This window comes from Lagopus leucura, unplaced genomic scaffold (assembly GCF_019238085.1).
Source record: "Lagopus leucura isolate 7727_CA_CO unplaced genomic scaffold, USGS_WTPT01 Super-Scaffold_100015, whole genome shotgun sequence".
NCBI lineage: Eukaryota > Metazoa > Chordata > Aves > Galliformes > Phasianidae > Lagopus > Lagopus leucura.
This window is the reverse complement of record NW_024962269.1, coordinates 15,153,045-15,180,892: the sequence shown is the minus strand read 5'-3', so window position 1 is coordinate 15,180,892 and position 27,848 is coordinate 15,153,045. Positions and strand designations below refer to the sequence as shown.

General features: G+C 48.7%; 1 protein-coding gene across 1 annotated transcript in view; it reads left to right on the top strand.

Annotated features, from left to right (window-relative positions):
• IGDCC3 (immunoglobulin superfamily DCC subclass member 3) overlaps positions 1–26,365 on the top strand; it is an 82,912-nt gene extending 56,547 nt beyond the window's left edge. Inside the window, 10 exon segments of the mRNA XM_042876032.1 lie at positions 4,589–4,747; positions 10,894–10,979; positions 10,981–11,060; positions 18,517–18,764; positions 19,087–19,251; positions 23,866–24,054; positions 24,303–24,407; positions 25,228–25,366; positions 25,747–25,954; positions 26,119–26,365. Of these exon segments, the coding sequence (XP_042731966.1) occupies positions 4,589–4,747; positions 10,894–10,979; positions 10,981–11,060; positions 18,517–18,764; positions 19,087–19,251; positions 23,866–24,054; positions 24,303–24,407; positions 25,228–25,366; positions 25,747–25,954; positions 26,119–26,283 (1,544 nt within the window). The 3' untranslated portion in view covers positions 26,284–26,365.
• Positions 26,366–27,848: the final 1,483 nt, after the last annotated feature.

The following is a 27,848-nucleotide window of genomic DNA, read 5'->3' as shown; positions in this document are numbered from 1 at the left end:
GATGTGGCTTACAGGCCCTCTGATAAGTCTGTAGGCCTGCTGTCTCTTTGCAGTGATTTCAGATGCATTTTCCTGCCTTCATCCCCTCCCAGAAGTGATAAAATCCATGGTCATGAGGTCTCAAAGATGTGCACCTGCTTTGGCTGTAGACCTGGCTTAATTTAAACAAAGTTAATGATATATGGCAATCCCTCCTGCTTGGTGGAGGGAAAGAGTCACAGCATTGCTGTTCTGCCAGGACTTTGCCCAGGGAGTCTTGCCATTTTGGAGGGTCTGTTTCAATCCATTTGCTCACAGTTTTGATGTTGTGGCATTTCTTCTATCAGAAAGAAGCGGAAGAACAATTTTGCTTTTACAGCTATCTGTTGCAAGGGGAAGCAAGCCATAAAAACATTTGCACGTTCTGCTTTGCCTTTGCTAAAACCTGGCCGGTTTTCAGTGGGAAAGGCAGCTATAATTCTGGGCCAGTTTTTGACTGTCACATGATCAATTTTGAATTTAATTTCCTTGGGAATATGTTGTAGCTGCTGACCACAAACAGAATTCCTGTGTGTTGCAGTGCGTGTAATGTCAACATTCATTAGGGAGCAGGCTCTGAGAGAAATGTAAAATCATTAAGAGTTTGTTCAGGGAAGATAGGGCTTTTCCTTTCAGAGCTACGCACTTCAGGCTTGGACCTGTATGTGTGCACAAATGAATATCCTGGGCACTTCCAGCAAAGCCTTTTGAATGAATGACGATTTTAATGTATCCTTACCCTTTAACTGACAGGCCACTGAGCTGGCCTCCATAAAAGGTACCAAGGCAGAATAATACACTATTTAGAGAGATACAGAAAAGTGAGGCGAAAAAGAAAAGACAGTGATTATCTGATAGCGTTATACAGGAGTTGTCAGAAGGGGTCACACAATGGGAAGGAAATTACTGAAGAGGGAGCCATTCAAGAAGTAAACTATACAACAATTGTAGGAGCCAATTAATTGGTAACTTATTGGACACAGAAGCTTGCAATAGATGGCTGACTGGTTGACAGGAGCACCGTTCCTGTAAGTGTTTAGAAATAATAGAGTAAATTTCACCACTTCACATACTGAATAGTCAACTGTTGCAGTGTGCTCTAAATATGCTAATCCACTGCGCCCAGTGTCCACTGGAGCAGGAGACCCATGTGCCTAAGAAGTAGAAGGCTACTATGGCACAATACAAAGAATTCACAAAAGACCTAAATGATCAACATTGGAAAGTTGTTACTGTCTTTCTACTTGCTACTTAAAAAAGAAAGGCGTAGTGTTGTTGCATATTCATATCTCCTGGCATGTTTTAACAGGTCCCTGTAATTGGTACCAGTGTGCCAATCACTTCTTAGCAGGCAGAGAAAGGACTCCTGAAGGCATCGTGTACACCTTGGAAAAACAAATAACGCAGCTCCCAAACCCCAGGCATCTTGCATCCAGCCTTTGCTCCAACAGGAAACCTGGGAGCCTCTAATGCTCCACAGCAGGCATTCTTTGGGAGCATCTCCCACTAGGAGAACACTCCAGTTTATTTCAGGCTGCTCTTCACGTCCTTCATCTGTCTTCAATTAAGGACCGGCAGAGATAGCCTGGTGGTCATTTCCCCCTAGTCTGGCTTGTTTTCAGCTCTCAGATGTTCTGCTTTTGAGTTCATAAGTGGAAGGTCACAGTAAATGATCAACAGTTTGAAGCCTGGAGAAATGACTTGTTGATGGGAAGCAGTGCCAAGAAGGTGGGTTTTCAGGGTCTTAATCTCCTGATCCAAGCCTCCCAGCAAGAAAAACAAGGTTAAAAGAGATGTCAGTCTTTGCAAAGTGGATGTGAGACATCAGTCCCAATGCACAGCACTTCTGCAGTGTGTTGAGCTTCCTGGGTACAAAGGATTTCTTATTTAAATGCTTTGTATTATTTGTACGCGTTGTCGGTGTTACCAAGTTAGACCTCATATTAGCTGAAAACCTTCTAACTGATCACAGCGTGGCTCAGGTTGAGCTGGTTTGGGTTCCAGAGCCCTTTCCATACATTTCTCCAAACCCATCACAGCTGTGTGATGCTGCGTGGCCCTCACTTGTGTCCCAGCCCTCCCATTGGGGTTCAAGAGTGCTGGATCTGCCTCTTTATCCTTAAAGCAAATAGAGCAAGAAGGATAAGAAGTTGGGAACGTACAGATGTTATGTTAGAAGCTTGCAGGACTTTTTAGAAAACAGCAAATGAGAAAAACATATGGGCTGATTTGGCACAGGGACCCTGTGTGGCTGCTAGACCTGGCTGTGCTATTTGAATCAAACAGCAGCTCCCTTGGGGCTTCTGGGCTCGGAGGGCTTTGTTCCTCAGGGAGATGAAAGATGCTGGGTTGACAGGAGAGTTTCTTCAGAGCATCACACCTCTAATTAATACTTGGAGCCAGAGAAACGACTGAGGGAAGTATCGATGCAGGTATTCAGGCTGTGTGGAGTATCTGCTGCAGGCTGGGACCGTTGTGCTTAAATTATGCAGCACATGATAAATAATACAGTAAATCTACTGACATTCAAGTCACATTTCTGTGGTGTTTCTCAAGGCAGTGATGGGATGAAGCATCCAAGTACGGCTGCTTTGCATTTTTGCTGATCCCGTCCCTCCCTCGAGAGGGAGATTTGATTTTTACACCCATTGTAAATACAGGCATCCAAAAGGTCTAATTTAAAAGATGAAATCAAGTTCAATTTGAATTTAATTCAGACCTCTTTACACTTCAGTTCAAATGATGTTTGAAGGAAATGGTTCCTTCTTATTGCTCATTAAACGCGGGACAGGTCATGTTTTATTGTCCCTTTTATGACTGAGCCATTTACTGCTGCAGTGGCTTGGCCAGCTATGTGATCATTTAATCATTTAATGACATTGTTTTTCTCTGTCTAGAAGACCCAAGCATTTTTCTTTGCAATGCAAATAATGAAGTGATCTAGCATTGCCTGCCTAATGAAGCAAGGAAACCTTGAAGCTTAAAAATTTCCTGAAAAACAATACAACGAGCATGACAGGAGAAATGTTTATGAAGTGCTCGGTAGCTTTTGGACCGTGTTTTGCCAGTAACCTGATGCTGCCAGTCTGAAATGGGATCCCTCCAATGCTGCTGTCAGAGGCGTGAGCTCCCCATCCCATCCTTGCCCTGCCAAGTGGATCTGTATGTCTTGGTAGTTAATTTGCCCTTCCTTCCAGGTGCTGCTTTGCCTTTCTGTTTTCCCAGTCTATTCCAGAGCCTGTTGGTTATCCAGTGGATCCAATCCTCATAACATTCTTTATTACGCAAAGCATAAGATGAGATCTAAAGCGTGCTATTACAAGGTGACTTTCTTGAGGTTGTCTGGTGCTAATGGACCCCAGCAATAATTTCTGCCCACTTGAGGTGGGTAAGACTATGGCACAGACCAGCAGAGCTCCTGGGAGGAAATTTTTGGGGTTAATGTTTCCCTTTCCTAACCACAGCTTTGAAGTGTAAGGCACAGACTCTTCTGCTGGGAAGCACACACGTCTGGAGGGCTCACGGGGTTTTCAGATGCAGTAATCATCAAGGGTGGTTCTTGCTTCTCCTTTTCTGTAAGCTCCTTAAACTGGATTCCCAGTTCCCATCTGAGGAAAGTATGCTTTCTAACTGCTGCTCCAGTAAGGCAAATTCCCTGCCTTGCCCCTCTGCCCAGACACCCTGACACATGCTAGGAGTGATTTAAAGCTGCCTTTGTCAGACAGTGTCTTAAAACACAAACCAATGAAACAATAAAAAGCAATAGCCTGATACTAATGAAACACATTGTAATTAGAGCTGGCTGAGAGTTTTCCAGTGAAAGCAGGCTTTGTTGGAGAAAGAAGAATTCTCTGATTCTGAACTATTTAATATTAAGTGTTTCAGTTTTGAAAACGTTGCTGCTCTCCAGCCATCCTCCTTCAGACCCAGCACTCAGGATGAAGGCAGCCCTTTCAGCTCAGAGTTTGACTCCTGGCTATTCTGTGTAATCAGGAGATCAGGAATCGAAAACCCAATGTTCATGCAGTCTCTGAAGGCAGTGCACAAATCCACTAAGGGTTAACAGACACAAAGCATCACTTCTAGCTCGGGAAATCCCCAAGTCATAAATTGCTGGTGGCAAGGGAAGTGCATCAGGGTGTTTGCTTGCTTTCCACAGCATGTCTGTTGAATCCTTGGTCAGTCCAATATAGGAACTTGGACAGTGACTTGCAGAAGTTGGTATGATTTTATTTGGTTTTATTGCTCTAGTGAAAAGCATTCTGGGAACTTCATCTTAACCTGAACGTGATGTTGAAAGGTTCCACATTTGCTGTGATGGTGCCTTGGTTTTCCAAGCAGCACAAAGCGTGGCTTTGGGCAAACACTTAACTGAGAATGCTGTTTTTCTCCAAAGACAGTTCTGCTAAGAGCATCAGCTATAAGCCATTGACTTTACTTGGCAGATCCCAGTACAAGTGCGTGGTACCACTCCGTAAGAACTTGGACTGGACCTCAAGAAAGTCTGTGCCTTGGAGAATTTCAGACAAAGGCCCAGTTTGCAACCTTTATATTTTTCCCTTTCTTACAGACGGCCGCCCAATTGGTGTGGAGGGAATCCAGGTGCTGGGGACAGGAAATCTGATGATCTCAGACCTCAGCGTGCAGCATTCTGGCATCTACGTGTGTGCTGCAAACAAACCTGGCACTCGGGTGCGAAGGACTGCTCAGGGCAGGCTCGTTGTACAAGGTGAGCACAGCAGGGGTGTCACAATTGCAGAGTGGTGGTACCCATGCGCTTTGCACAGCTTCTGTGTGTCTCTGGGCTGTGAGACGGGTTGGTTTGGGCTTCACTGATGGTGTCAGACAAAGCAGGTTTTTTTAGCTGTGGTTGTTCAGGTGGATGAAAGTTTCTGTATCCCACAAAGGTGAGTGGTAACTTGGTATCCTTGAACTGAGGTCACAGCTGTAAGAGTTGCAGTGTCTCAGCGCCTCATCAGAAGTATATGGCTGAGCAGACTTCTGCTGTTAACCTGTACATCTCAGCAGAGAGCACAGGATGAATTAGTTAGCCAGATTTGTCTCTTTCCCTCTGCATGGTCTTAGTGATACAGGGATGTGGGCACTGTTCTCTTACTGGACAAATCTGCATCATTCATGCAGTGATATCCAGGAGTAGATACGGCACAAATAGAACTAAAGCCATTTCCAGAAAGTCAGCAAGACTGTTTGCTTTAGCAGTCTACACTGCATCTGAGCGTCTTGCTCCAGTGTGGGTAAAGCCCCATTTGGGTTCACGCTCAGAGAATGCATGCTGCTCCCCTTCCCTGCAGCAACTGTCCTAAAATGTCACTGTGAGAGGGTGATTCAGCCCAGAGTAGAGTTCAACCCTGAAGAAACCAAACAAATCCCCTGCATATGCTCTGTGTAACCAGTCTCCATGGTGAGGGGAGCCAGGCAAGTATTTCAGAAGGCAAACCCAGCTGGCAGTGTGCTCTGAATGGCAGTAATCCGCCCCTGATTACAGGCACTCACCTCCTCTTCAAGCTAGTCCACTTAAAGCATCGTGCGTGCTCTCATCAGTTCACTCATTAACTATTGACTGATGATATCCTGAATCTGAAATTATACACCTCCTGCCGGAGTGAGCTAATTGAACCTTTCATGCTGGTGATGGGGAAGGTGCCCTGCTCCAGCCCTGATGCTCACCTGACAGGTCCTGAGAGTGGCTGCGGTGATCCAGCACCGCCTGCAGTCCCTGTGTGCTGGCATCCCTGTTCCCTTTTGCTTTGGGAGCAGCAGAAGGGAAGCTTGTACAAGGCTGAGTGATCCTCCTGGGTCTCAGGTGCCGGCAGGAGGTGAGAACTTGCCATTTCTTTTGCTGTTGCATTTCTAAGTGAACTGTGCAGTGAGCACTGCCAGCTGGCCTGGGAGTCTCTTTTCAAGCAACACAGCCCAGGCATTGAGAACAACCCAAGCATTGAGAAAACCTCACTGTACTGACACAAACAATTTTAAGCTGCTGCAAGATGGCTCTGCACATGCTGCATGTGCTGCCCAAGCACAAAGCTGATTTCTAGGTAGCAGACAGGCAGAGCCAGAAGAAATTACTTGAAAAACCTATGATGTTGTAAAAATGCAGAAATTAGATACACCTGGGGGTTCCAGTTAGCAATTGGAGGAGAGGGGAAAGGGTAACACAGTTTCTCATTGCCACAAAGCAGTCTCTTTGGAGAGCTGAACATCAGCCCCTGAGCAGCAGCAGTTTGTCTGGAGTAGGATTACTGTGGATTTTCACCTAGGAAACCAATATGAGAATTCGTCCCTAAAAGGGAGCCCAGCCTCACTATAGAAAGGAGTTGTTTCAGTGCTGGAGATGAGCAGAGAAGTGGGCAGTGGTGTGGAATATCCTTTGTGAAGCACTTATGGACATGAGCTGTGCTGTACAAGAGTCGAACCTGCGTTGCCATCCATAAAGTGCCCAATGTTGAGGCAGGCTGTGCTTCCCCAGGAGGTGGCTGGGCTCATCCCGGCTTTGCTCACCCTCCTTCTAGAAGCAACTTCTCCATCTGAATCTCATTTTGCCTGAATTTTTCCAGCTGAGAGGTACAAATGATTGCCGTTCAGGTTTGCCTGGGAAGCAAACACCGGTAATGACTGATGTGGGAGACTGATTTTATCTTTGTTGAGATGGCAGCGATGCAGATTACATCCATAAAGAGAATAAAAGCCAAGAACAGGCTATCAAAAGCCTGGTTGGAGAGGAAGTTAGTACAGGGCTAGGACAATGCCAGAATCCTCAAAGCGCCAGGCCAGGTACTTGCTGCCTTTATACAGGGCCATTGAAGTGCCTGCAGGCACAAATTAACTTGCCCTGTGCCTTTTGAAGGAGGCACAGTTTTATAGATGGGAAACACGGGCAGAAAGAGCGATGTTTCCTGTTGTAAGGCAAGGAGCTGGCAGGAGGCAGGGACTGAAACCCCATCCGCCCTCCTGCTGCCGCCTCTGCCTCTCTGCAGGATGCCAGGGTCCCCATCCCAGCAGCCACAGAGGTGTTTTGTCACAGGGCTCTGCTTTTCCTCCAGCTTTTCACGTTGCAGGCTCTCCTTCAGATCATCTTATTATCTTCCTGGGAATTCCTCCTCCCTTCAGAGGATAAGGCCTCAATCCCCCCCTCCCTCCCTCCCTCCTTGCCCTCCCCTGGCCATTTAGGCTCCTTTGATCTCTTTTGTAAGGTTCTCACACAAGAAAGTTTCCATTTTCTCTCCAGATCCCAGTGCAGACATTTGAATATTGCTTTGTGCCAGGCTGCCAATGGAAGTCTCCCAGGGGAGCTGTGGAAGGGCCGAACGCAGCACGGCCAAGCATAGGGCATGCGTGTGTGCGGTGCAAGGGAAGAGCAAGCTTTGGTGGCAAGGGGAGAAAAACATATCAAAGCGCTTTCTCCCTACCTCCTGTGCAATCTTTTGTGCTTTATTATGTGTTTGGTGTCATAACAAACTGATGGGCTGTGAATGGCCAGATGGTCACCAGTGTTCTCCACTCCACGCTTCATTTCCTCCTGAAAGCTATGCAGAAAAATGAGAGCCCATCTCATAAATGGGTACCCATCTTAAGGACGTGGTTTTGAAGGCTCTGCCGACAATGCTTGCCTTGTTCTTGTTGTTTTCTGCTGGCAGAACAGAGCATTGCTCCTCGGTCCAACAGATCTGGCTGCCGCTGCACTTCCTGGTGTTTCCTCCATCTCCGTGCCATGTTTGGTGTTGCTGTAAGGCTGAGTTTGCCAGCAGATGTGCTGTGGTTAAGGCTCAGCACCGTGGCACGTGGTTTGCACCTTAGCCCTGGCTGAAATTCATGCTTCAGAACTGGCCCTGTGACCCGCTGCGTGGGTCAGCCTGCCCTCCTGCTCGGTTGCCTTCCCAAGGAAAGCAGCTGAGCAGGGATGTTGGATCTCATCCATTAGGATGATGTAGTGAGCTGTGGTGCTGGAGCCCCAGTGTGTCCACCCTGGGCCAGGTAGGTGACCAGGAGGTGACATGGCCATGGTTCTGTCTTTGGCCCCAGCAGTCCCACCAGCTCTGCAGCTTACGCGGTTTCTCACAGAAGCGTCTGTGCATCCTCTTAGGCAGTAGAAAGAGGCAAAATGAGAGGTGGTTCTCTATCTTCTGTCATCTGATGCTCTGCTTGACTGACTTCCCTGCTGACCCATCTTCTCCTTTATGCCCTTCTTGTGCATTGTGGACGCCTAATTTATGAGGTTTTGTTGCTTCTAGATTATTCTTCCTCCTCCTTACCCCAGCCTCCCTCCCTTAACCTATGACTGTAGCTAATTGAGAATTAATGACTGCTCAGTGTTTGGGTGCAAGGGGCACTGGCACCTCGAATTTCACTGCAATAAAGACTGCACCCCAAGCCAGTGCTGGGGCTGGGGCTGCATAGAGAGGCTCCCCATTATCTGAGGCCCAAGGGCTGGGAAGAGATGGATCCAGCCCAGCTCTCCCATTGCAGCCTGCTGTTACAGTGCATCCTTGTGCTGTCACAGTTTGTGCACAGAAAAACCTATTGCAGCACTTTGTTAACGATTCTGAAGGTGGCATTAAGCATTATTGCTTTTTGATACCAATGTCATGCCCTTAAATATTCATTAAAAATTCATTAAAAATGATCCCCTCCCTCCCGTTAAGTCCTGAAGAATCAACATTCTGGTTTCCTCATCCCACAGAAGCAAGAGCTGGAGCCTGCCTGCTCCTCCTTGGATGGAATCCTCTGTTCTGAAGAGTGATCTTTGTTAAGGTCTACATTAAGATTTTCCTGGGAGGGCTGAGATGCTTCCCCTCACCACCTGCAGTGGCCTTTTGGCTGCAAGGTGGAAGGACGTGAGCTTTTGAGGCCGCTGTGCCTCAATGTGCTGAGCACTAATGAGATGCTCTGTTAATTATGAATGAAAATAAGACAGGGCTGTGCTGCTGCTCCTTTCTTGCTGATGAGGGGATTGAGTGCAGTCTCAGTAGGCTTGCAGATGACACCAAGTTATGAGGAAGTGCTGATCTGCCTGGGGGTAGGAAGGTCCTACAGAGGGATGTGGGTAGGCTGGATCCATGGAGATGTGGCACTGAGGCACATAGGCCATGGGGCTGGGTTGGGGTTGGATTTGGTGGTCTTAGAGGTGATTTCCAACCCCTCGGTATGGGGTGAGCCATCAGAGGGGTCCATAATGATGCTATCCAAAGATGGCCATGCCCTTCCTTAGCACTGCATCTTGCACCTGTGAGCATTGCAGGCGTGACTCCTGAGCCCAGATGAAAGCCAGGAGGTACACAGCCACTTGCAGAATAATTGCTCCTGCAAAACCTTCGCCAGCACAAAATGGGGGGCAGGAGGTTAAGGAAGCCTTGAAAATCAGGTCCCTAACGTGCTGTGCTCTCAGTGTGTGCCACAAAGGGAACCAGTGTGTGCAGGGAAGGGAGATTTCATCCCCATTTGTCTGTGCTCCCAGCTTTATTGAGCCCGTCCTGAATTTTATTTTAATTTATAAGTCTAGGGGGAAAAATGTGGAAAGGAAAAAGAAGGACAATGCATCGATCGGCACCTGGCGAAGTTTAGCAGGAGGTTCTGAAAATATGTGTCCATTAGGTTGTTGAGCTCAGGTTCATTAGTAGACCCGAGTGCCTGACAATAAACTCTGCTGGGGGACGCCCCTGACTGCTAACATAAGTCAGGGCTGCCATGCTCCACTTCCCTTCGGTTATTAAAACTGAAATAAGGGGTTCCTTCAAGGTAGATGAGCTCTTCAGTGAGCTTCTGTGTCTTTCTGCTTGCAGGACTTCTAACCAGTGACTTTGCTTTGAGACAGAGGCACCTTTTGGTGTGCTTTGGCCTTGCTGCAGTGATAATGATGCTGTTTCCTTGCATGCATGCAGGTGGGGAAAAGCTTAATCATGCTGTGCTGTCATAGCTAAACCCCTTGGTTTTTGTGCTGGGGTGTTTCTGGCCATGAACCACGAGGCTCTGCTCTTGCATAGCTGCTTCTGCCTGCAGCTTGCACCCAGCCAGCACATTTTGCTGGACCAGTCTGCTCCTTCCTCCCATCTCTGCATCTCACACCAGCCCCATGCATGGAAAATCTTGCAGGTAGCACTGAGTGTTTCTCCCTGGATGATCTTGCTTTTGTCGGAAGAATTTAACGCCAGCCATCCGCTGTGCAGCACTGGTTGGTAAATTCATTATGGGCTCATGCCTCTCGTCTGTTTGTCTTCATTGCGGCTGCTGCTGGTTCCACCTGATTTTAGGTCTCAGCATCAGCATGGAGTGTATTTATCACTTTGCCCTTTGAAGCGTAACTGCTTGAATAAACTCACCGGTTTGGCAGCGCCTTTCAGCCCCGCTTTCTGTAGGCTGCTGTGCTGTTTTATTCTGATAAATGGTTTTAAATCTATTCAGAGCTGCTGGGAGGGGGAGAAATCACTTTCTGTTTACAAATCTGAAGGTAAAAATGTTTGGTTATGAGGTTACAGCAGTTACAGGCTATGCAATCTCCTCCAAGGCTCAGCAGTTCCAGAAGGGTCCCAGGCTGCGGATCTGAGCTAAAAAGGGCTTCCTGTCTATTGCCATCAGGATGATGTGCAGCAAATCCCATATTTGCTGGGGACAGAAGAACCTGCCAGATTGCCATGTGCATGTCTGTACATTCCTGTCCATTTGCAAGCAGTTTGCTAATGCCATTTTATATGTTATTTGCTGCCTATGCTGTGGCTTAGCCAAATATGTCCCTGGATCTGACAATAATAGGACTTTCTTTCCAAGTACCTGAGACGATGCAAACCAAGCTACAAGGTTGCTTTTCATGCCAGAATGAAGACTAATCATCCTGACTTCTCTCCTTCTTCCTCCCTGCAGCCCCTGCAGAGTTCGTGCAGCATCCCCAGTCCATCTCCAGGCCCGTGGGGACCACAGCCATCTTCACGTGTGTGGCCCAAGGGGAGCCCCCCCCCGCAGATCACTTGGCTGAGGAATGGGCAGATCCTGGAGACGAGTGACCACATCAAGCTGAAGAATAACAACAGGTAAGTGCCAGGGTGAAGGGCAGCGTCAGCCTGGAGTTGCCATGCACAAAGGATTGACATCACCTACCTGATGGCCCAGAAATACCTGTCGCTGCAGGTCTGTTTCACACTATTTAGCTACAAACATGGGATCAAACTGAATAAAGAGCACGTTAGCTCACACAGGCTTTGACCTGTGGGACCTGGCAACCGTCCTGATCCTCTTCTGGGTGTTTCTGGGAGGGCCAAATGTTGTCCCTGATGCTGGCTGGGACACCACGCTCACTCCACAGTGGAGGAGCCCATACACTGATCTGCCTGGGTGTGCAAATGCATTTCCCCGTTTGAGATATTTGCATGGAAGCTGGCTGTCACTGAACTACAGCCTTTTATCTCACCAGGGAAGAGTGTTTTCTCTGAGTACTAAATAACTGCATTTCCATTCGAGGGGATGGGGATGTTTGCACTGCGCAAATGATACGGTGGGATGCACTTAGTGTGAAAATTGCAAGTTGACAACATATTTCCTATGGAAATGGCATTGAACAGTGTGCTGAAAAATAACATTACCTGTGTTGTAAACCTAAATTATTGGTAGAGATTTGCACTCTGTAGTGTCATGTAGTTGCTCTCTGTATTGATAAATGTGACTCACAAGTCCACCTCGATGGAAAGTCAGGGCCTTCAGTTCGGACTGGGTTGGTACCAACACGTGTTCCCTAGGAGAAAAGGGGGTTTTATTTCTGTAAGGTTCTCTGTAAGGCAGCTTTTTGTTTTCAGGGTTGAGGCATTTTTAAGGTTTGTTACATGAAGGATGTGAATTGCAGGAAGGACAAGGTGTGAAATGTAATAACATCTTCTTGATCAGTGGAGGGTTTTTCATACTGAGATTTCAGAAAGCTTCAGTGAACTTTGTGCGTGCACTTACAGATGCCACTCATTCCATCCTCACGGTGTAATAGCTCACTGCTTGGGTTTCTGAGGCATGTCTGCCCTTAGAATATGAACAGAAATGGGAGAAGGGAAATCAGTGCGTCCCCCTGTATCGGCCAGGAGGCAGAGTCACGAGAGACCAAAGACTTCAAAAGCCATGAATAAACTCGCACAGAGTCCAGATCTGGGTCTTTCCTTGTGCCTTGCCTGTGAAATCATCCCTCCTCCCTGTTAAAGGAAGGCAAAAGTAGGGTCTTTGATCATGACCACGACTTCCAGCCAGTCCCATTGCCCAGAGCTGCTCTCCACGTGCCTGTTAACTGCCACTCGGTGAACATGGCTGTAATCATTTTCTTATGGCAGTCATTTAATGCAATTTAGCTTCAGCCTTTTCCATTGCAAGCAAACCGATCAGATCACAGTGCATCTGTAGCAGGCTGGGGGAGCTCAGCCAATTCCTGGGCTCAGCTGACATGTGCTGTCTTCTGCAGCTGTAGTAATGCAGTTGTGAAGCAGAACCCCGAGGCCATCGCAGTTGACAATACTGAACTTTTGGCTTCTTTTCCTCTGCTTTTGGCCTGCTCCAACCCTGAGTTCAGCAAAATATCCGTGCCTGGCAGTTTCCAAAGCTTTCAGTCTGAAAAATGCTCTTGCTTGTCCAGTGTGTTGTTGGGTGCTCCATGAATCGAGGGAAAAGATGGATTAGTGTTTTATTCCTGACCTTTTTCAAGCTGTGCTTTGTTTCTTTCTCATGGGCATGACTGAGTTCACTTAGTTCCAGGCAGAATCTGTGACTGTGCCTTGGATTTATCAGTCTATTGAAGTTGGAAAATATTTGTCCATGTAAAGATGGATCACAAATCTACTAGTAATGAAGCTACTAAACTGCACCGTGAGCTATTTAATTAGATTTCATGGTTTCCTAGAAAATTCATTTGGATTAAAACTCTGCTTAATATAGCAATAATGGTCTCAATGCCCCCATAGGGATTTTTAGGAAAAAAAAGAGTACATCATCCCAAATCATACCACGTGCTAATTGTTTTCAAAGTATGTTACTCAGAGCAACCTTGTTCTTGGAAAGGAACCCAACTAGAAGTGTGATCCAGACCTGCAGTGTCCGAGGTGGAGCTCTGCAAGCACAGCCCCTGCTTGAGGCATGGATCTTCTGGCTGTGTCCAATAAATTCCTCTTCCCTCGTGGTCCTTCTGATGCGAGTCGTCACTGCCTGGTGTGCTGATGGTTTCTTGACACATTAGCATTAAAGATCAGCCTTCTGCTGTGCCCTCTCCGGAGGTGGCTGTTATGTTTTGTAAATGCCAGCTGCGTGGGAACAAAATACCCAATCGATGATTAGCAAAAATCAAAAGCAGTTCTGGGATAGTGGATAATTGTTGATGAAAAATGCATGAAGGCTCAGGTGTGGGGAACTGTGGGGTTTGCCATTAAAATCTGTGAATAAGAAGCACTGGAGGGGCTGGTGATGGGGGGTGTCCTGCCATGTGATCCCCGGGTTGGGGAGGGGGTTGAGAGGTGTCAGAGGGATGCTGTGCTCAGCCGTGCCCCTTGGTTCAGAGCTGACATGCTGCCCTTGTTTTTGATGGGGTGATTTGGATCGATGGTGATACCAGTGCTCTGGCCTAAGAGAAAGAGAAATCGGCACTTTCAGCTGCATTCCCACCTGGCAACAGAGCCCTAATGCATGTGGGCTGCTGCAGCAGGAAGGGGTGGTTACTGGATGTATTAGTTGTGAGCTTGTGTAAAATCATGCTTTTTAGGTTATTACTTCAAAATCTACAAGGAAGCATGAAATACTACCTAAATTAGTGCTCTGAGAGGTTTATTGCTTTTCTTCCTTTAACCCAATCAGGTTCAGGGGGATAATTTTCAGCCCAGAAGTGGGGGTTATGTTGCTGTAATAGCAAGGAACAAAGGCTAACATCTTCAGAGAAGGCAGGCTCTAAATATTGATTTTCCAAGAAGATTTTATTTACAAAATGGTAATTAAGGGACTTAATTTGTTCCACGGGAGGAAGGCTTCGTTAGAACTCAGGCTCAGGTGGTGTTTGCTCTCCTTGTGACCTTTGCTTATGAACTGTCTGCTGCTTAAATTCTTCATCACTGGTTTGTCCTTGTTTTAGTGCAGTGGGAATGACTCACTTCAAGGGCTGTGCATGTACTTCAAGGGATTATCAAAGAAAATACCCCTCTACCTAGATTTGAGGACAACTTTGCTTTTCTTGACTGGTTGTGTCGCAGATATGGAGAATGGGCTTCAAGGAGATACCTTCATGTGCTTTTGGGTACCAAACCCATGGCAACCACAGCCTGCTGCTGGCAAGGAGGCATTTGGCTACGGAATCCATGTTAGCTGGGTGCAGAGAGGTACAAAGGGATTTGTGCATCCCTTCAAGCTCCTGAATTTGGAGGGATTTGGGCGCCTTGCAGGGGGACAGGCGAGCCTGTGGGTTGTGCACGCAGTGAGCTTAAAGACCTTTGGTGATTATGAGAAGATATTGAAAATCATATTTCAGTTCCCAGAAGCATGACAAATAAGCACGTGGAGGACCGGGATGCGAACCAGCTGCTTGTGATTTAAGAATAATTTATGGGTTTGACTTCATTTGGAAGAGACACGTGGGGAGGCTGTGCAGGCTCCTAATTGCTTTGTGGGGGGGTGGGTCTGCGCACGGTCGCACACAGCGTGATGCTCGGTGGGGCAGCCCCTTCCATGGGCACCAGTCCTGTGCCAGGGTCACACTGCAGCCCCAGGGCAGGTAGTGGTGATGGGTGTCAGTCTGTCCTCTTGTGGCTGCTGTTGTGTTGCTACTGCTCTACTCAGGAAGTGCAGTTCAGGGGCTTCAGTGTTTCTTGGGACAAAATATACCTGGGAGGGCTTATTAATGAGCAGCAGTAGCTCTCTCAGCTGTCTGTGTTACTGCTACCAACACAGGCATCCACCCTCCTTTCCAGGAGCTTCTTCTGAGATGTTCTGTGCTCTGTGTTTCTGTAGATGTAAAACCTTCTCTGCTCCCTGCCTCGGACAGGATTCTGTTAAATCTGTAGTTTCAAACAGAGCAAGTGGCAGCAGCTCATTCACTACATGTCCTCAGTGCTATGTAACATTGCAAACCCAGGTGTCCTGAAGCCAGCAAGGAAGGATGAGCATTTCAGGATGAAGTGGTCCTGCTGCTGTACCTTTTTACAGCATCCTCTTCTGAGAAAAGCCATCCTACAGCCACATCCCTGTCCTGCTGGAAGCTGTCCTCTCCCAGGGCTGCAAGAAAGAGCAGCATCTCTGTCTGACAGCTTTGCAGGGCTGAGCATTGGCTGTGACCCTTTTGTCCTGCAGGTGAGTGGGTGGGGAGGCTCCCACTGGCACCATGCATCCTATTTGGGAATGGCAGCATTCCTGCAGGAACTGCACTGGGGTGAGTCTGTAACCAAAGAGCTGGGTGGGATCCTGGCCTGTGTTTTCTAGACACCAGCCAGGCTGCACAGAAAGGGATTATCCTCCTGTCCTGCATAGCACGACCCTGGCAATTCGGTTCCACCTAAGAAGCCTGCAGGGCATTTAATTCCTAGGGGTGTTAGAATGTGTGTGAAAGGCTGGGAATGATCTGTAGCGTCCGTCTGGGCCAACGAGTGTCACCCTTTATGTTTTGCACCTTATTCTCAGCCTACACTAAAGGCAGCCTCCAAACCCAGGCATTTCTGCATTAATTTCATCACACTCCCGCTTTGTGCGTGCGCGCGCATGCTGATCTCCTTCCAGCTGGGCCCCTCTCCTCCTTTGTGCCGCTGAATCGATGAAGAGCCTTCCTTCAATCCTCAGACTTTTGCAGAGGAGCCTTTGGAAAGCTGATCTCTGGTCAACGGCCCGGACCCCTGACCTCAGCAAGATCAGTCATCCTGATTGCCTGCAAGCCGCGAGACAGCTTGGGAATAGCAGCTCGGAGCCCTCCCACTCCCCTCCTCACTCTGGCTCAGCAGAGTGTGAACCCACAGCCTTTCTTTTCCCCACCTCCATCAACACCCAGCGGGGCTTTGTGCCCAGATGTGATGCAGCCCGCGCGGCTCTGGTGAGCAGCACAAAGTCCTCTGGCATCTCGCTGTGGTGGCGGCGCTGCCGGTCTGCCGCTCACAGGAAAGTTTTCCAGCAGCAGATGTCCCAGGAGTGACAGATTTTTCCTGGTGACGGGAAGGAAGAAAAGGACACCTCCTGTTTCAGATGGTTGATGCGTAGCGATGCTCTGCGCTGCCTCACACAGCAGCCACCTCTTTTCCTTTTGTTGGAGCTTCCTTAGAAAAAGAGAACAATTAAAAAAGCATCTTCTGCATCCCAGGGGTGCTGTGTGAGGTAGGCAGAATGTGTCAGTAGTTCAGATGCAAAAGGATGCACAGCAAAGAGAGTAACCCTAACCCACTGCCAACTCCTTGTATTGCAGCTTGGCAGCCCCTTGTAGGGCTCTGTCTATGAGTTGAAGGGAGAGAAACTGGTGTTCACAGAGCTGGTGTTTAGATGCTGGGTATCCCACTCACTTGATTTGTGCTCCTCCCCCAGGTTTATAGGCAGAGCTGCAAATCCGGCAGCTTTACTGACCCTGTTGCTTGTGCGTCCTTCCAGGTGACTCATTGTACAGCCAAACCCAGCTGTTTTGTTTTTCATTGCAAATCACGATTAAGATGGACTTTTCAAAGCCAGAGGCACGTTTGAAGCTATCTTCATGATCACTTTGAGGCAATTTGCCTTATTTCTATTCCTTCTGGCTTGGCACCCACTAGCACTCTGCAGAGGATGGCCGGGGCTCTGCCAATGCATCTCAAGCATCCTCCCCTTTTCCCTCCTCTCTCTGTCTTTTAAATGCAAAGCAGATAAGTAAGTACACTTGGAGGCAGCAGATAAATGGTCCTTGTTCCTGGCTGGCTTTGTGCTTAACACTGCTCTTGGTGTGTATGCCAGCCCTGGCTGTCTGCTCCCGGTGCCCAGATGCACTGCAGCCTTGCAGAAATAATCCCCACATTGACAGGGCAGGAGGAAACACCGCTGCTCCCTGCACACATCTGCTTTATGCAGAGCTGCAAGTGCAGCTCTTGCACTGCATAATCCTGCCTGCTGCCATCTGTCCTCGCCGGAGTCGGGCCGTTGAGTTGAGCCACACGCCAGGGCTCCCCTTCCATTTAATCAGATCTGCTGAGCCCGTGGCGATGAGAGGGGCTTAGGGCTTGTTCTGTAAAATCACCATATCAGCTGAAACCATCACATTTGATATTCCATTTACAATGTTTCCAAGGAAACAAAGGCACGGGGCATAAATAGATGGCTGTTAAACATTTGCTCACTCACCATGGTCTGGATAATTTGCAAGGCAGAAATACAAATGTTAGATCAACAGCGATAATAAATTTTAACACTGGAAGACCAATATTTTGCTGCAATTAGAAGCATTCATTCTGTCATCCAGGCAGGTTATTTATCATTGCCTCCTCCCATGTACTGTCTTTCATTTGCATAAAAGACAGCTTTGATTACGACTCCCTAAAAACCACAGAGTGCCCCTTGCATCAGCAGAGGTGCTCATGATTTACTCGTGTGTTGTGCACTCAGCTCTGAGGTCCACCTGGAATTCACTTCAGGAGAAGAAACTGGTCTCATCCTCCCTAGAAGCAGCAGGTGTGGTTTTGGTTACATTTTGCTCATTTTTTGCAGAAAAAACAGTGAACAAAAGGCTCGTGTAAGCTTTGGCACAAGGCAAAGAGATGATGCTAAAACTGAGAGGCATTGAGGTCTCCCAAACGTTCTGCCAAAATTCAAATGAAGTGGACCGAGGGCTCGAGCGGGAACTTTACCTCTGGAATGAAACAGTTGAGGTGCCCATGTGTACATGCAGTCTAGTTGTCTATGTGCCCACCAAGCCACCAGCAGCATCCCAGAGTGTGCTCACCAGAGGTGGTGCAGAGACAGGAGCACTGTCTTTTGGGGAAGAGGTGCTTCAATGGCTTTCTCCCTCTATTAGGGTTGTTTTCCAGCAGGGTAGCCTATAGTTGTCTTTGATGCATGGAAATGCACTGAGGGTTTTTGCAGATGCTTTAAACCTGCACTGCACTGATAGGCTTTGGCTTTGGGCTCATGGTGACTGTTTTTTTGAGAATACAGAGCTAGGAGCTGAGCACGTAACCCTGCTGAATAAGTCAGCTAATCCTCCTGTCACCCTAAGACTGCTCTAATGTGCTGTAATACAATTAGAGCATCACCGAGGGGTATTCTGGCTGCACTCAGTCAGTCCTGGCTTAGCACCCATGTGCGGTGCCTGAACAGAATCACTGCTGGTGGCTGTTTGCCGTGCTGTGTGGCTGGGTTGCCTGTGGCCATCTGGAGATCCTTGTGTTTACCTTCACCTCTTCAGCATGGATTCGGGTAGGAGTGTCCTTGGGAACTCACGTAATCCCCATAGTGGTGATGGGTTGATGGTTGGATCCGACGATCTAAGGTCTTTTCCTACCTTGATGATTCTATGCTTGGCCCTCTCGTGTCCCCGTGCAGCACTCTGTCCATCTATGGGATCAACCAGGCGGATGAAGCCATCTACCAATGCATCGCCGAGAACAGCGCCGGCTCCACGCAGGCCAGCGCCCGCCTGACGGTCCTGTGGGCAGAAGGGCTGCCTGGACCCCCGCAGAGCGTGAGGGCCGAGACGGTGTCTGCCACCACCATCCAGGTGTCCTGGGAGGAGCCCCTGCAGAACACCAAGGAGATCATAGGCTACGTGCTGCACATCCGGAAAGCTGCAGGTATGGTCTGCCCACTGCCCAGAGGTTCCTCAGCCTTCACAGAATGTAGCAGTGAGGTCCAATAGATGCACCGGGTCTGCACTGCAGTGCTGCCATCAACTCCATCTCCTCCGTCTTTCTGAAAGACAGGTCGGGCAATAAGGGGTGGTATGAGTAGCAAAAGGGTTGGGAGAGTGAAGCTGAATGATCAAATCGCATCAAAAGAGGGTATAGGGACCCAAAAGTCTCTTCATTAGGAACCAAACTTACTGCTTACAAAATCTCTTTAATCCCTTTACCTCTTGCAAAGTCTAATGTGTCTCTGTTCTGTCCTTCAACTTAGATCCCGTGGAGATGGAGTATCAGGAGGCTGTTAGCAAGAGCACCTTCCAGCAGCTAGTGACTGATTTAGAACCCTCGACCAGCTATAGCTTCTATATAAAGGCTTACACCTCCCGGGGTGCCAGCAAAGCCTCAGAAGTCACAGTGGTGAGCACACTGGGAGAAGGTAAGGATCGCTTTGCACTTGGGCCGTCAGATGCTGAAACCTGCTGTGCACAGCAGCAGCACCACTCACCCTGATACCCATTCCCCAGCGCCTTGGCACGCAGCCTGTGTTGTTGTTGCTCCTGATTTCTGCTCTTCTCACACTGTGGGGTATTGTTTAAAGCTCACATTTATTGTTGTTACATGGGGATCAACCAATGGCCTTAAATGTTGTGTTTTACTCACTTATGCTGTAGCAGAGTGTGAGTGCAAATCAGTCCTCTCATTCATCTTGCAGCAGCTGTGGGCTTTTCCTAAACTGCTTGCTAAATGGCACATTTCCTCTTGGAGAAGTTCTCTCTGCAGCTCTGGTACTCACAGCTCTTACCTGATAGGTGCCACGCTTTTCTGAATTTAACCTTTTTATGCTCTGCCTTTGAGAAAGCACACTGACTTGGGTTGTCCTAGCCCACGAGTCCCTGCCCTGGAGCAGCCCTCTGTTTCAGTGGGAAGTTAGGCAGGTCTCCAGGTCTTTTCTCTGCCTTGGCCTCCCAGATGTGGCCACCGGTTGGCTTCTCCAGTTAAAGTGGGAACTCTGATGCAGGGCACTTTGTGTGTGGACACCAGCCAGAAACCACAATCTGAGTGTGATCTGCAAACATCACCCATCTGGCTGCTGGCATTTGGAGGACGTTTTCCTACCATCTCATGTTCCTCTCCAGCACCTCTGAGTCCTTGTCTCACTGAGGATCATTTCCTAGGAGCCTGCCGTTGTTCTCCTGAACACTCAGTATTTACAAATTTGCAGCAGGGAGGGCATGAGGTACAATGTAAGATTAAATGAAAGAGTACGCTGACTTACAGGTGGGGAATCCGGCCCTCCTTCCATCTTGAGCTGTTGCTGCCATTTACTACAGCATTTAAGCAACACCACCACTAGACACTTGCCTCGCAAGTTTATTTTATTGGTGCTCCACAGGAAATCAGTCACCCTTTGAGTTTGTTTTTCCTTCCAATTTAGAGACAGCGGAACTGACCAAGCTGCAACTTGAAATTCCTTGACCCGATGCACTGAGTTCAGCTACTGCAGCTAAAAGCCAGCCATGCTTCACAGAGTCTGGTGCTTCTGCTCAAGTTTGGGTCAAGCAAGATAGGGCGTTTTGTCATTATTACCTTCAATCACAGCAGGAATAGTGAAGTATCTGGTAATGGGATCATAAATTTCCAGGCTCTCTGAAATTGCAAAGCATCGTTGTCCTGCTCTGCTACCCTTCAAAAAGTCTTATTCTGTGTTAATGAACCTGCAGCAATTAGCTACGTGTTCAGGATGGACAGGCTGGCCTGGTTAAGATCACTCAACCTGGGGTTGCCTCCCAGGATGATAAAAGGAGATTTACAAGCCCACTTCTGTCTTGATTTGTAAGTAGACATGGTGCAGACAGTGCTGGCTCTCTCTGAATTTTTTTTGCTTTGCTTCACTCTTGCTCACGGAGTTGAGAGGGGCAGGGAGCCAGGATCCAGCAGCTCTGGCCACCAAATTCAGGTTTTGCTGCAGATATGCCCCTTCTCATGCACAGCCAAGCCATGTCACACTGTGCCTCCCCAGGTTACACCAAAGAGCAGTGAGTGACCCTTTGTATCTGGGGAGCCGTACTGTTAAACGGCCTTGGAAGGGAGCAGAGTTGTCCTGCTCTGCTGGAAAGAAGCTGAGGGCTCCTTTTGGCTGCAGGATATAGCTCAGCTCCACAGAGCTTGTCAGAGCTGCAGGCAAAGGTGTGGGCAGCTGGAACTGCTCAGACCCATCTTGCATTGATCGTGTTCTGCTGGTGTGGTTCTCAGAGCAGGGCTGCTTTTCAGGGTAGTAATATGCTGAGACAGTGCACATGGCTGAAGATCCCAATGCTTTCTGTAAGCACAGTGCCCCTTCCTTTGTGGATGAGAGGAAGGCAGCAAGGTGCTGCAGAGAAACCAAACAAGACAACCTTGTCCTCCTTGCTAGAAAGGTCTGCTCGCCTCCTCGCTGTTCTTCCTCCCCCCAGCACTGGTGGCCCTTCTGCCTGGTGCCCGTCCTGTGCTGGTGCTGGGATCTGGGTAGGCAGGGAGCACTCGCCATAGAAAACCCTTTGACTTCCTCAATTTGGCAACCCAGTGCTTTTCTGGGAGCTCTTGTGCCCAGCTCAGGGCTTCTTTATGCCACGGTATTTTAAATCTCAGACTCTGTGCGCTTCATTAAGCAGCATGCAGTCCTGTTCTTGTCTTTTAATGCTTTTTAGGGTTTTCTCCAGGACTTTTTGACATTTCTCTAGGATGAAGACTGTTCCTTTAGTCACCTTCGGCTAAAGACGCCTTCAAGAAGAAAGTTGAAATGACCTGGGGAAAATTCCAAACAGCACAGAAGAGGAAAACGAATATCCCAGCCCTTAGCATGAGGGAGATGCCTTACTTATATTAGAGTCATATTATGTTTTGAATATATACTTCTGTGAAGCGCATATACACTCGTGTGTGTAGTACATATATTGCTGCACACACAGATGTGCTCCATCTGTATACACTTATTTGTGTAATGGCATTATAAGCAGCACGTGCATCCTACAAGTACGTCCATCTAATCAATATTATACTTATATATACTCAGAGTTTGAATAAATACTATATATTTCATACCTTGAAGGGGAGAGATTCTTGTGGTTTTTATTAAATGTAAGGCTCTGCAACCATAAAATAAAGCCAACTCTTCACAAATCAGGATGGGCCACGCTAGTATTTCTTTCTCCATAATGCAGTTTCCCTTTCTGTGATGTTTGCACTGATGATTCAGGAACTGATGCTCTGAGCAAGGGTTCGACTTCTCGGAGGGGAGATCCGATTCCTTATTTTGCCCTAATGGGAACTGAGAGAAATTAAACGTGTTTCTGTTATTCCATTGGCTCAGAGAAGAAGAGAAGAGTGAGTATCTTTTTGGGATACTCACCAGGAGAAATCTCTTCGCCTCCCCCTAAATCTCCTTGTGGGAACCTGGGCTCTCAGTGCCCGGGAACAGGCCAACTGTTGTGCTGTGTTGTTCTGACTTTCCTATTAAATGGAGGCAGTGCCCTTTTTAGCTCTTGTCAGTCTCAGACTGTCACAGCCACATTTCATCTGCTTTTCAGCAGTGCTCGCTAAACGGCTGCGCTGAACTCAGTGCCAAAGGACAGTGTCAGGGCCGGGTTTCACTGCACATCGTTTAGAGACCTGTGGGGAAAACCAGATAAAAAGCAGCGTCAGTGCAATGCAAGTCCACCAGCCCTCATGTTTGGGGTATTTTGAGCTTATAATCACTCAGAACTGGAAAATAACTCTGCCTCAAAGCCTTCTCTTAGCTAAAGGCTGAAAGACAAGCAGGGCTGTTGTTCTGCTCGGTGATTTTTGTGCTGGGTTTAGCCAAGCTCCCTGCCCAAAAACCCGTGTGGGAGCAGAGCCCTTGGGCAAGACAGAGCCCACAGTGCCTGCTGCCATCCATCCACCTTCTGAAAAAGGCACAGGAGCTGATGGGAGCATCTGGCCTGGGGGAGTTGTGTGGAAATGAAGTGAAAAAATCATCAGTGAAAGGTCCTGCTGAGACACATCTCTGCACTGATGTGCTCAGTGTGGGAGAGAGGGAGGGAGATGGGAAGGAGGATGCTTAGGGGCACGTGGTGCTTTGTGCCACCGCTCTGCACGGGGTTTTGTGCAGAACCAGCTTTGGAAAACTGATTTATTTGATTCAAAGAAAATGACTCTGGTTTGCAGACCTTGGCCTGATGGGGCAGGATGCGACTGGGCAGCTTTTGGGGACCTGGGGACAAAGTGGCAATGACACTTTGCTGTTTGTAACCCCAAAAACGAAGGCAGGATTTTGGGTCTGTTGAGCAGAGTGCCACTGATGGTAGCAGAAGGCTTCCAGGTGGGCTCTGATTCAGGGCTTGGTGGCAGTGGGCAGCAGCATGGCTGTCTTCCCCACTAAATCCCCCTGCACCCTTACAGCCAGGTAAGTGCCAGCCACAGCTGTGCATGGAGCTCAGGCTGCTCAGGGAAGTAGGGCTCTTACTGAAGGTGCCTCCATTCCCTCCTCATTCCCCCAGCAGGGAACCAAATGTCCCTCTGAAAGCCAGCAGGGAGAGCAGCCCAGCACACCGTGCAAGCCCTTGCAGGTACCAAGTGCGCTCAGCCAGGCAGCAGCATACATACCTCACGTTCTGCTTTAAGACAGATGTCTCCGGCTCCATCCTTTCTGGTTCCTTCCTCCCGTGGGGATTAATCACTCTGAAAGGTCCTCGCTGCCTTCGGGGTGAGGGCAGAAAAGTGGAAGCTGAGAATGCGTTTCCAAAGTGGCTGCATTCCTGCCCTGACCCGGCGGGGCTGAGCATCGGATTGCAGCTGCTTGTCAGAGTAGCCTCTGTGCTGGATGAGCTGAGCACAGGGAGCCCCTGGAAATTCACACAGCTCCCTGAAGAGAGTCTAGGCTGTTAAACCAGGGCCCTGGTCTAATTTGATTTTCTCAGTCTCATCTAGCACATTCTTTGTCGCAGTGGCTGCAGGGAAATGCTGGTGGGGAATTTCTCATTGTACAGATACAGAGCGCGCACAACCCACTGTCTCTCTTTGTATGTTTCAGTCCCAGCCATGCCATCCCTCTTTATTAAAGTCATTAACAGCACGGCCGTGCAGGCGACGTGGGAGCCCTCCATCAAACTGGGCCAGCACGAAGGCTTCAAGCTCTACTACCGCAAAGTCCACCTCTCCCAGTACACAGGCCCGGTGCTGCTGGCCAGCAACGTCACGGCGTACAACATCACCCACCTGGGTGAGTGCACTGACTGCTCCATCTGCACCACCTCCTGACGCCCAGAGGGCTCAGCCATTGAGCTGGGGGTGCTGCAGCTCTGTCTCAGGTTTATGGGCACTTTGCAGGTGGTGCAGTTTGTCTTGTGACTTGTTTGCAGCATCTCGTTGGTGATGGTGTTGGTGACGTGTGCTTCCTAAAGAACTGCTGCGCTGTGGAGAGAATGCTGATGATTAAGCCTGAAATACCCTTCTTGTTTCTCCAAACAGATGCATCAATGGTGTATGAGGTCAAACTCCTTGCCTATAACCAGCATGGGGATGGAAACTCGACCGTCCGCTTTGTGTCCTTGAGGGAAACTGCGGAGAGGACAGGTAGGACGAGGCTGTTCTCAGCTGTAGTTAATGAATACTGATTTATAGAATCACAGACTGTCCCGAGTTGGAAGGACCCATAAGGATCATTACCTGACTCAAAAGGACCACTCAAAAATCAGACCATTTGGAGGCAAGTGGCAACACATCCCCCAGACAGCACCACTTTCAGTCACTGTTATTTTCAGCCTCACAAATGATGAGAGTGTGTGGGGCTGGGACCATGCTGTGCTGATAGGACTTGGCTCCCTTGCCATGATCCATCCCAGCTGCCCTTCATTAGGTTTAGAAGCCAGCACCTCAAAGCATTAGGTAAAAACTGCTGTCCTCAGGAGAGACATGGCGCACTGAGCATCTTTGCTCAGCCCCCACGGACATTTGAGCTTTATTAGTGGTGAGAAAGGAGGTCACGTGGCTTTGAGAAGAAGGGCTGCAGAGCATGAGCATTACAATATGAGGCAGAAGAGGAAATCTCTAGAGGGAATCTCTAACTGCTCACACCTTTAATTTTCACCTATGTGTAAAAAACATCCTGCTGCTCTTACAGTTCTTTTAAGCCTTCCAGTGGGAATATCTCCAAGAGAGAGGTATTACTTCTCTGTCTATGCTAGAGTAAATACTCATCCCGTTGGCAGCTGCCAGCTCTGTGCCTTCTGCCAGGTGCCATGCTCACTCAGGGAAAGTCTGATAACAGCAGCCTGCATGATGGGGATGGCTCTCTACAGCCTCTATGGGGTACCAGGAACAGGGGAGATGCTTATGTATGCCAAGAAAAAGGAAACTTCCACTGCTAACCTCCTGCCCCCCTTTCCTCTGGCAGTGCTGAACCCCCCGTGTGACTGCATGAAGGATGAGCAGAACAACAAAACCTCTGCGACTGGTATCATCATTGGGATCCACATCGGCGTCACGTGCATCATATTCTGCGTCCTTTTCCTCATGTTTGGGTACAGAGGAAGGTAAGAGCTGCTCACCATGCAGTGGGTTGTGCATCCTGCAGCATCATTGCACAGCCCTGGGAATGCCACACTGGTGATGTCGGTACCGTGTTCCCTGCCTTCCCCCCAGGCACACAGACCCTGATGTAACCTTATAGGAGGGATTTCAAGAGTGAAGGAAGGTAGCAAAGAAATAAGGCAGATTTAAGCTTGGGGGAAGGAAGGCAGGAAGGCAGGCAGGAAGGCAGGCAAGGAAGGCAGGCAAGGAAGGCAGGAAGGCAGGAAGGAAGGAAGGAAGGAGGGAAGGAGGGAAGGCAGGAGGGAGGGAGGGAGGGAGGGAGGGAGGAGAAGGAGAGCCACTGGCTCTGCTCACCCTCAGGCATTGCCTCGTTGTTTTTCAGGCTGCTGATGTGTAAAAACGTGCAGGAGCAGCTGTCGACTCCGCAGATCCCAAGGAGCCAGAGGAGCGCTGCAGGGATCATCCTGAACGGAGCCGCCCGCAGGGACAGGGATGAGCGGGACCTGAACGGAAAGCAGCTGGACATGAACGAGCTGGAGAGGTTGTTCCCAGCATCACCATGTCCAGAGCAGCAGGACAAGGGGATAACGGTAAGTCCAGCAGCACGAGGTGGGAGCGCACCTGGTGGGGGTGGGTTGCTGGTTGGTCTTGCTCATCTTAGTGGTCTTTTCCAACCTTAATGACGTTACGATTCCATGAAATGCCTAAGAGAATTGGTCACCTGCCACCATCAGTGAACTTTCTTTCTTTGCAGCCTGCTCACAGCCCTCCTGCCGCCCACGACGACACCCAGATATCCACGTTGCCAATGGACGAGTTCAGCATTGTTGAGGAGCAGCCAGACTCTCCCCCCAAAAGCCCTCACAATGGCAGCCCCGCTGCTTCGGCTCCCCGCCACGGCCCTGCCAATGAAGGATAAACTGCCAAGACTCAAACCCTCTTGCAGGAGTTACCAGAAACCAAAACTGCAGCTGGTGATGTCTTTACAATGATTCATCAATCTCAGGTCAATTGAAGATTTCTGCAGTCTGATTGTTATTTTTTTGTTTTGCTTTATTTTTTATATATATATATATATATATAAGTATATATATATATATGTGTGTGTATACAGCCTTTTTGAAACTCTGTGAAGTTTATCTTTCTGACCTGTCTCAGGCCCCTTGGTGCATTTCTTTCAACGATGGCTTTACCAAGACTGGTCATGATTGGTTTTCCCATAGCTGCTAAGTAAAAGGCTCCTTGCAGAGCCTGGCAAACTCCTGTCCCCGACGGCCCGGGATGCCTCGGTCTCTTGGCATCACAGACTTCTTCCTGACCAGCAGCTTTAGGACTACTTTTTGGATCTATTTTTTATTTTGAGAAGACTGGATTCGGAGCAGTCCTTCTAACTTGACTCCAAAAATTGAGGCCTGGGAAGGCCATCTCTCTGTGGATTGGATGATTTTGTACACTTTCACTATTTCTCAGGATATTTTTTTGCTGATTGATTATAGAATATGAAGAAAAAAAGAAAAAAGAAAAAAAAAATGTGTCAGAGGAAGCCTGCCTGAGGGCTACTGAAAGACTTGGATGAACAACCCGAGTGAAATCAGAACCTACCTCAACCGGAATGAATGTCTTCTGGGAAGCAGAAATGCCTGCGTCTTCCTTCGTGTTCAAAAACAAGTAGTGTAGCACTTGGTCAGTACAAGCTTGGTCCTACCTCAGCCGTCCCGCTCTGTACCTGCCGCATCGTTGTTGTTTTTGTTGTCGTCCTTCCTGTGTAAAGCACTTCCAAACCTTGAAAGCAATGTTCTACCTCAAGTGTGCGAGAAATTCGTGTGTGTGCGTCCTCACCCCCTCCTCCTGCCTCTCGTGCAGGCAGCTGGTGTTATGAGCTTTATTTTAGGCACGGTGGGATTTCGCCTGGTGGAGATTTGTGTCGTGTTTCTTTTTTTTTACCTTTAAAGACTCTGGGGACCATCACGGATATGGCCCACATGGTGGTTGATGCCCTGCGGCTTGCCAGCACCGTTGCTCTCACAGAGCCCACTTGGTGGTCCCAAATAGCTGTCTTGGCCCATCCTTGGGTGTATGTGGGATGGGTGCTCTGGTCTCTGTGCTAAGACCAGGGCACCCTGTGGCCAGGAGCTCGTGGAAACCCCAGCTCAGCACTTCCGGAACCCACGGAGATTCTCCTGAGTGGGTTTCCAGTGAGCAGGGCCTCGTCTTGAAGTGGTCACCGTGGTCCATGCATGGCCTACAAGGTCTCGTTGCTCCTGTCAGGACGGGGTATGGGAGCTCTGACTGCGATGCAGAAGGGCTAGCAACACCAAAGAGAGGTTTTGTGACCTCCGCCAACCTGCCACCATTTTGGGATTCATAGATTCTTAGAATCACAGAACGGTTGGGTTGGAAGGAACATGATCATCTAGGTCCAACCCCCTTGATGGGGACAAGGCTGCCTTCCAGCAGCTCAGGCTGCCCAGGGCCCCATCCATC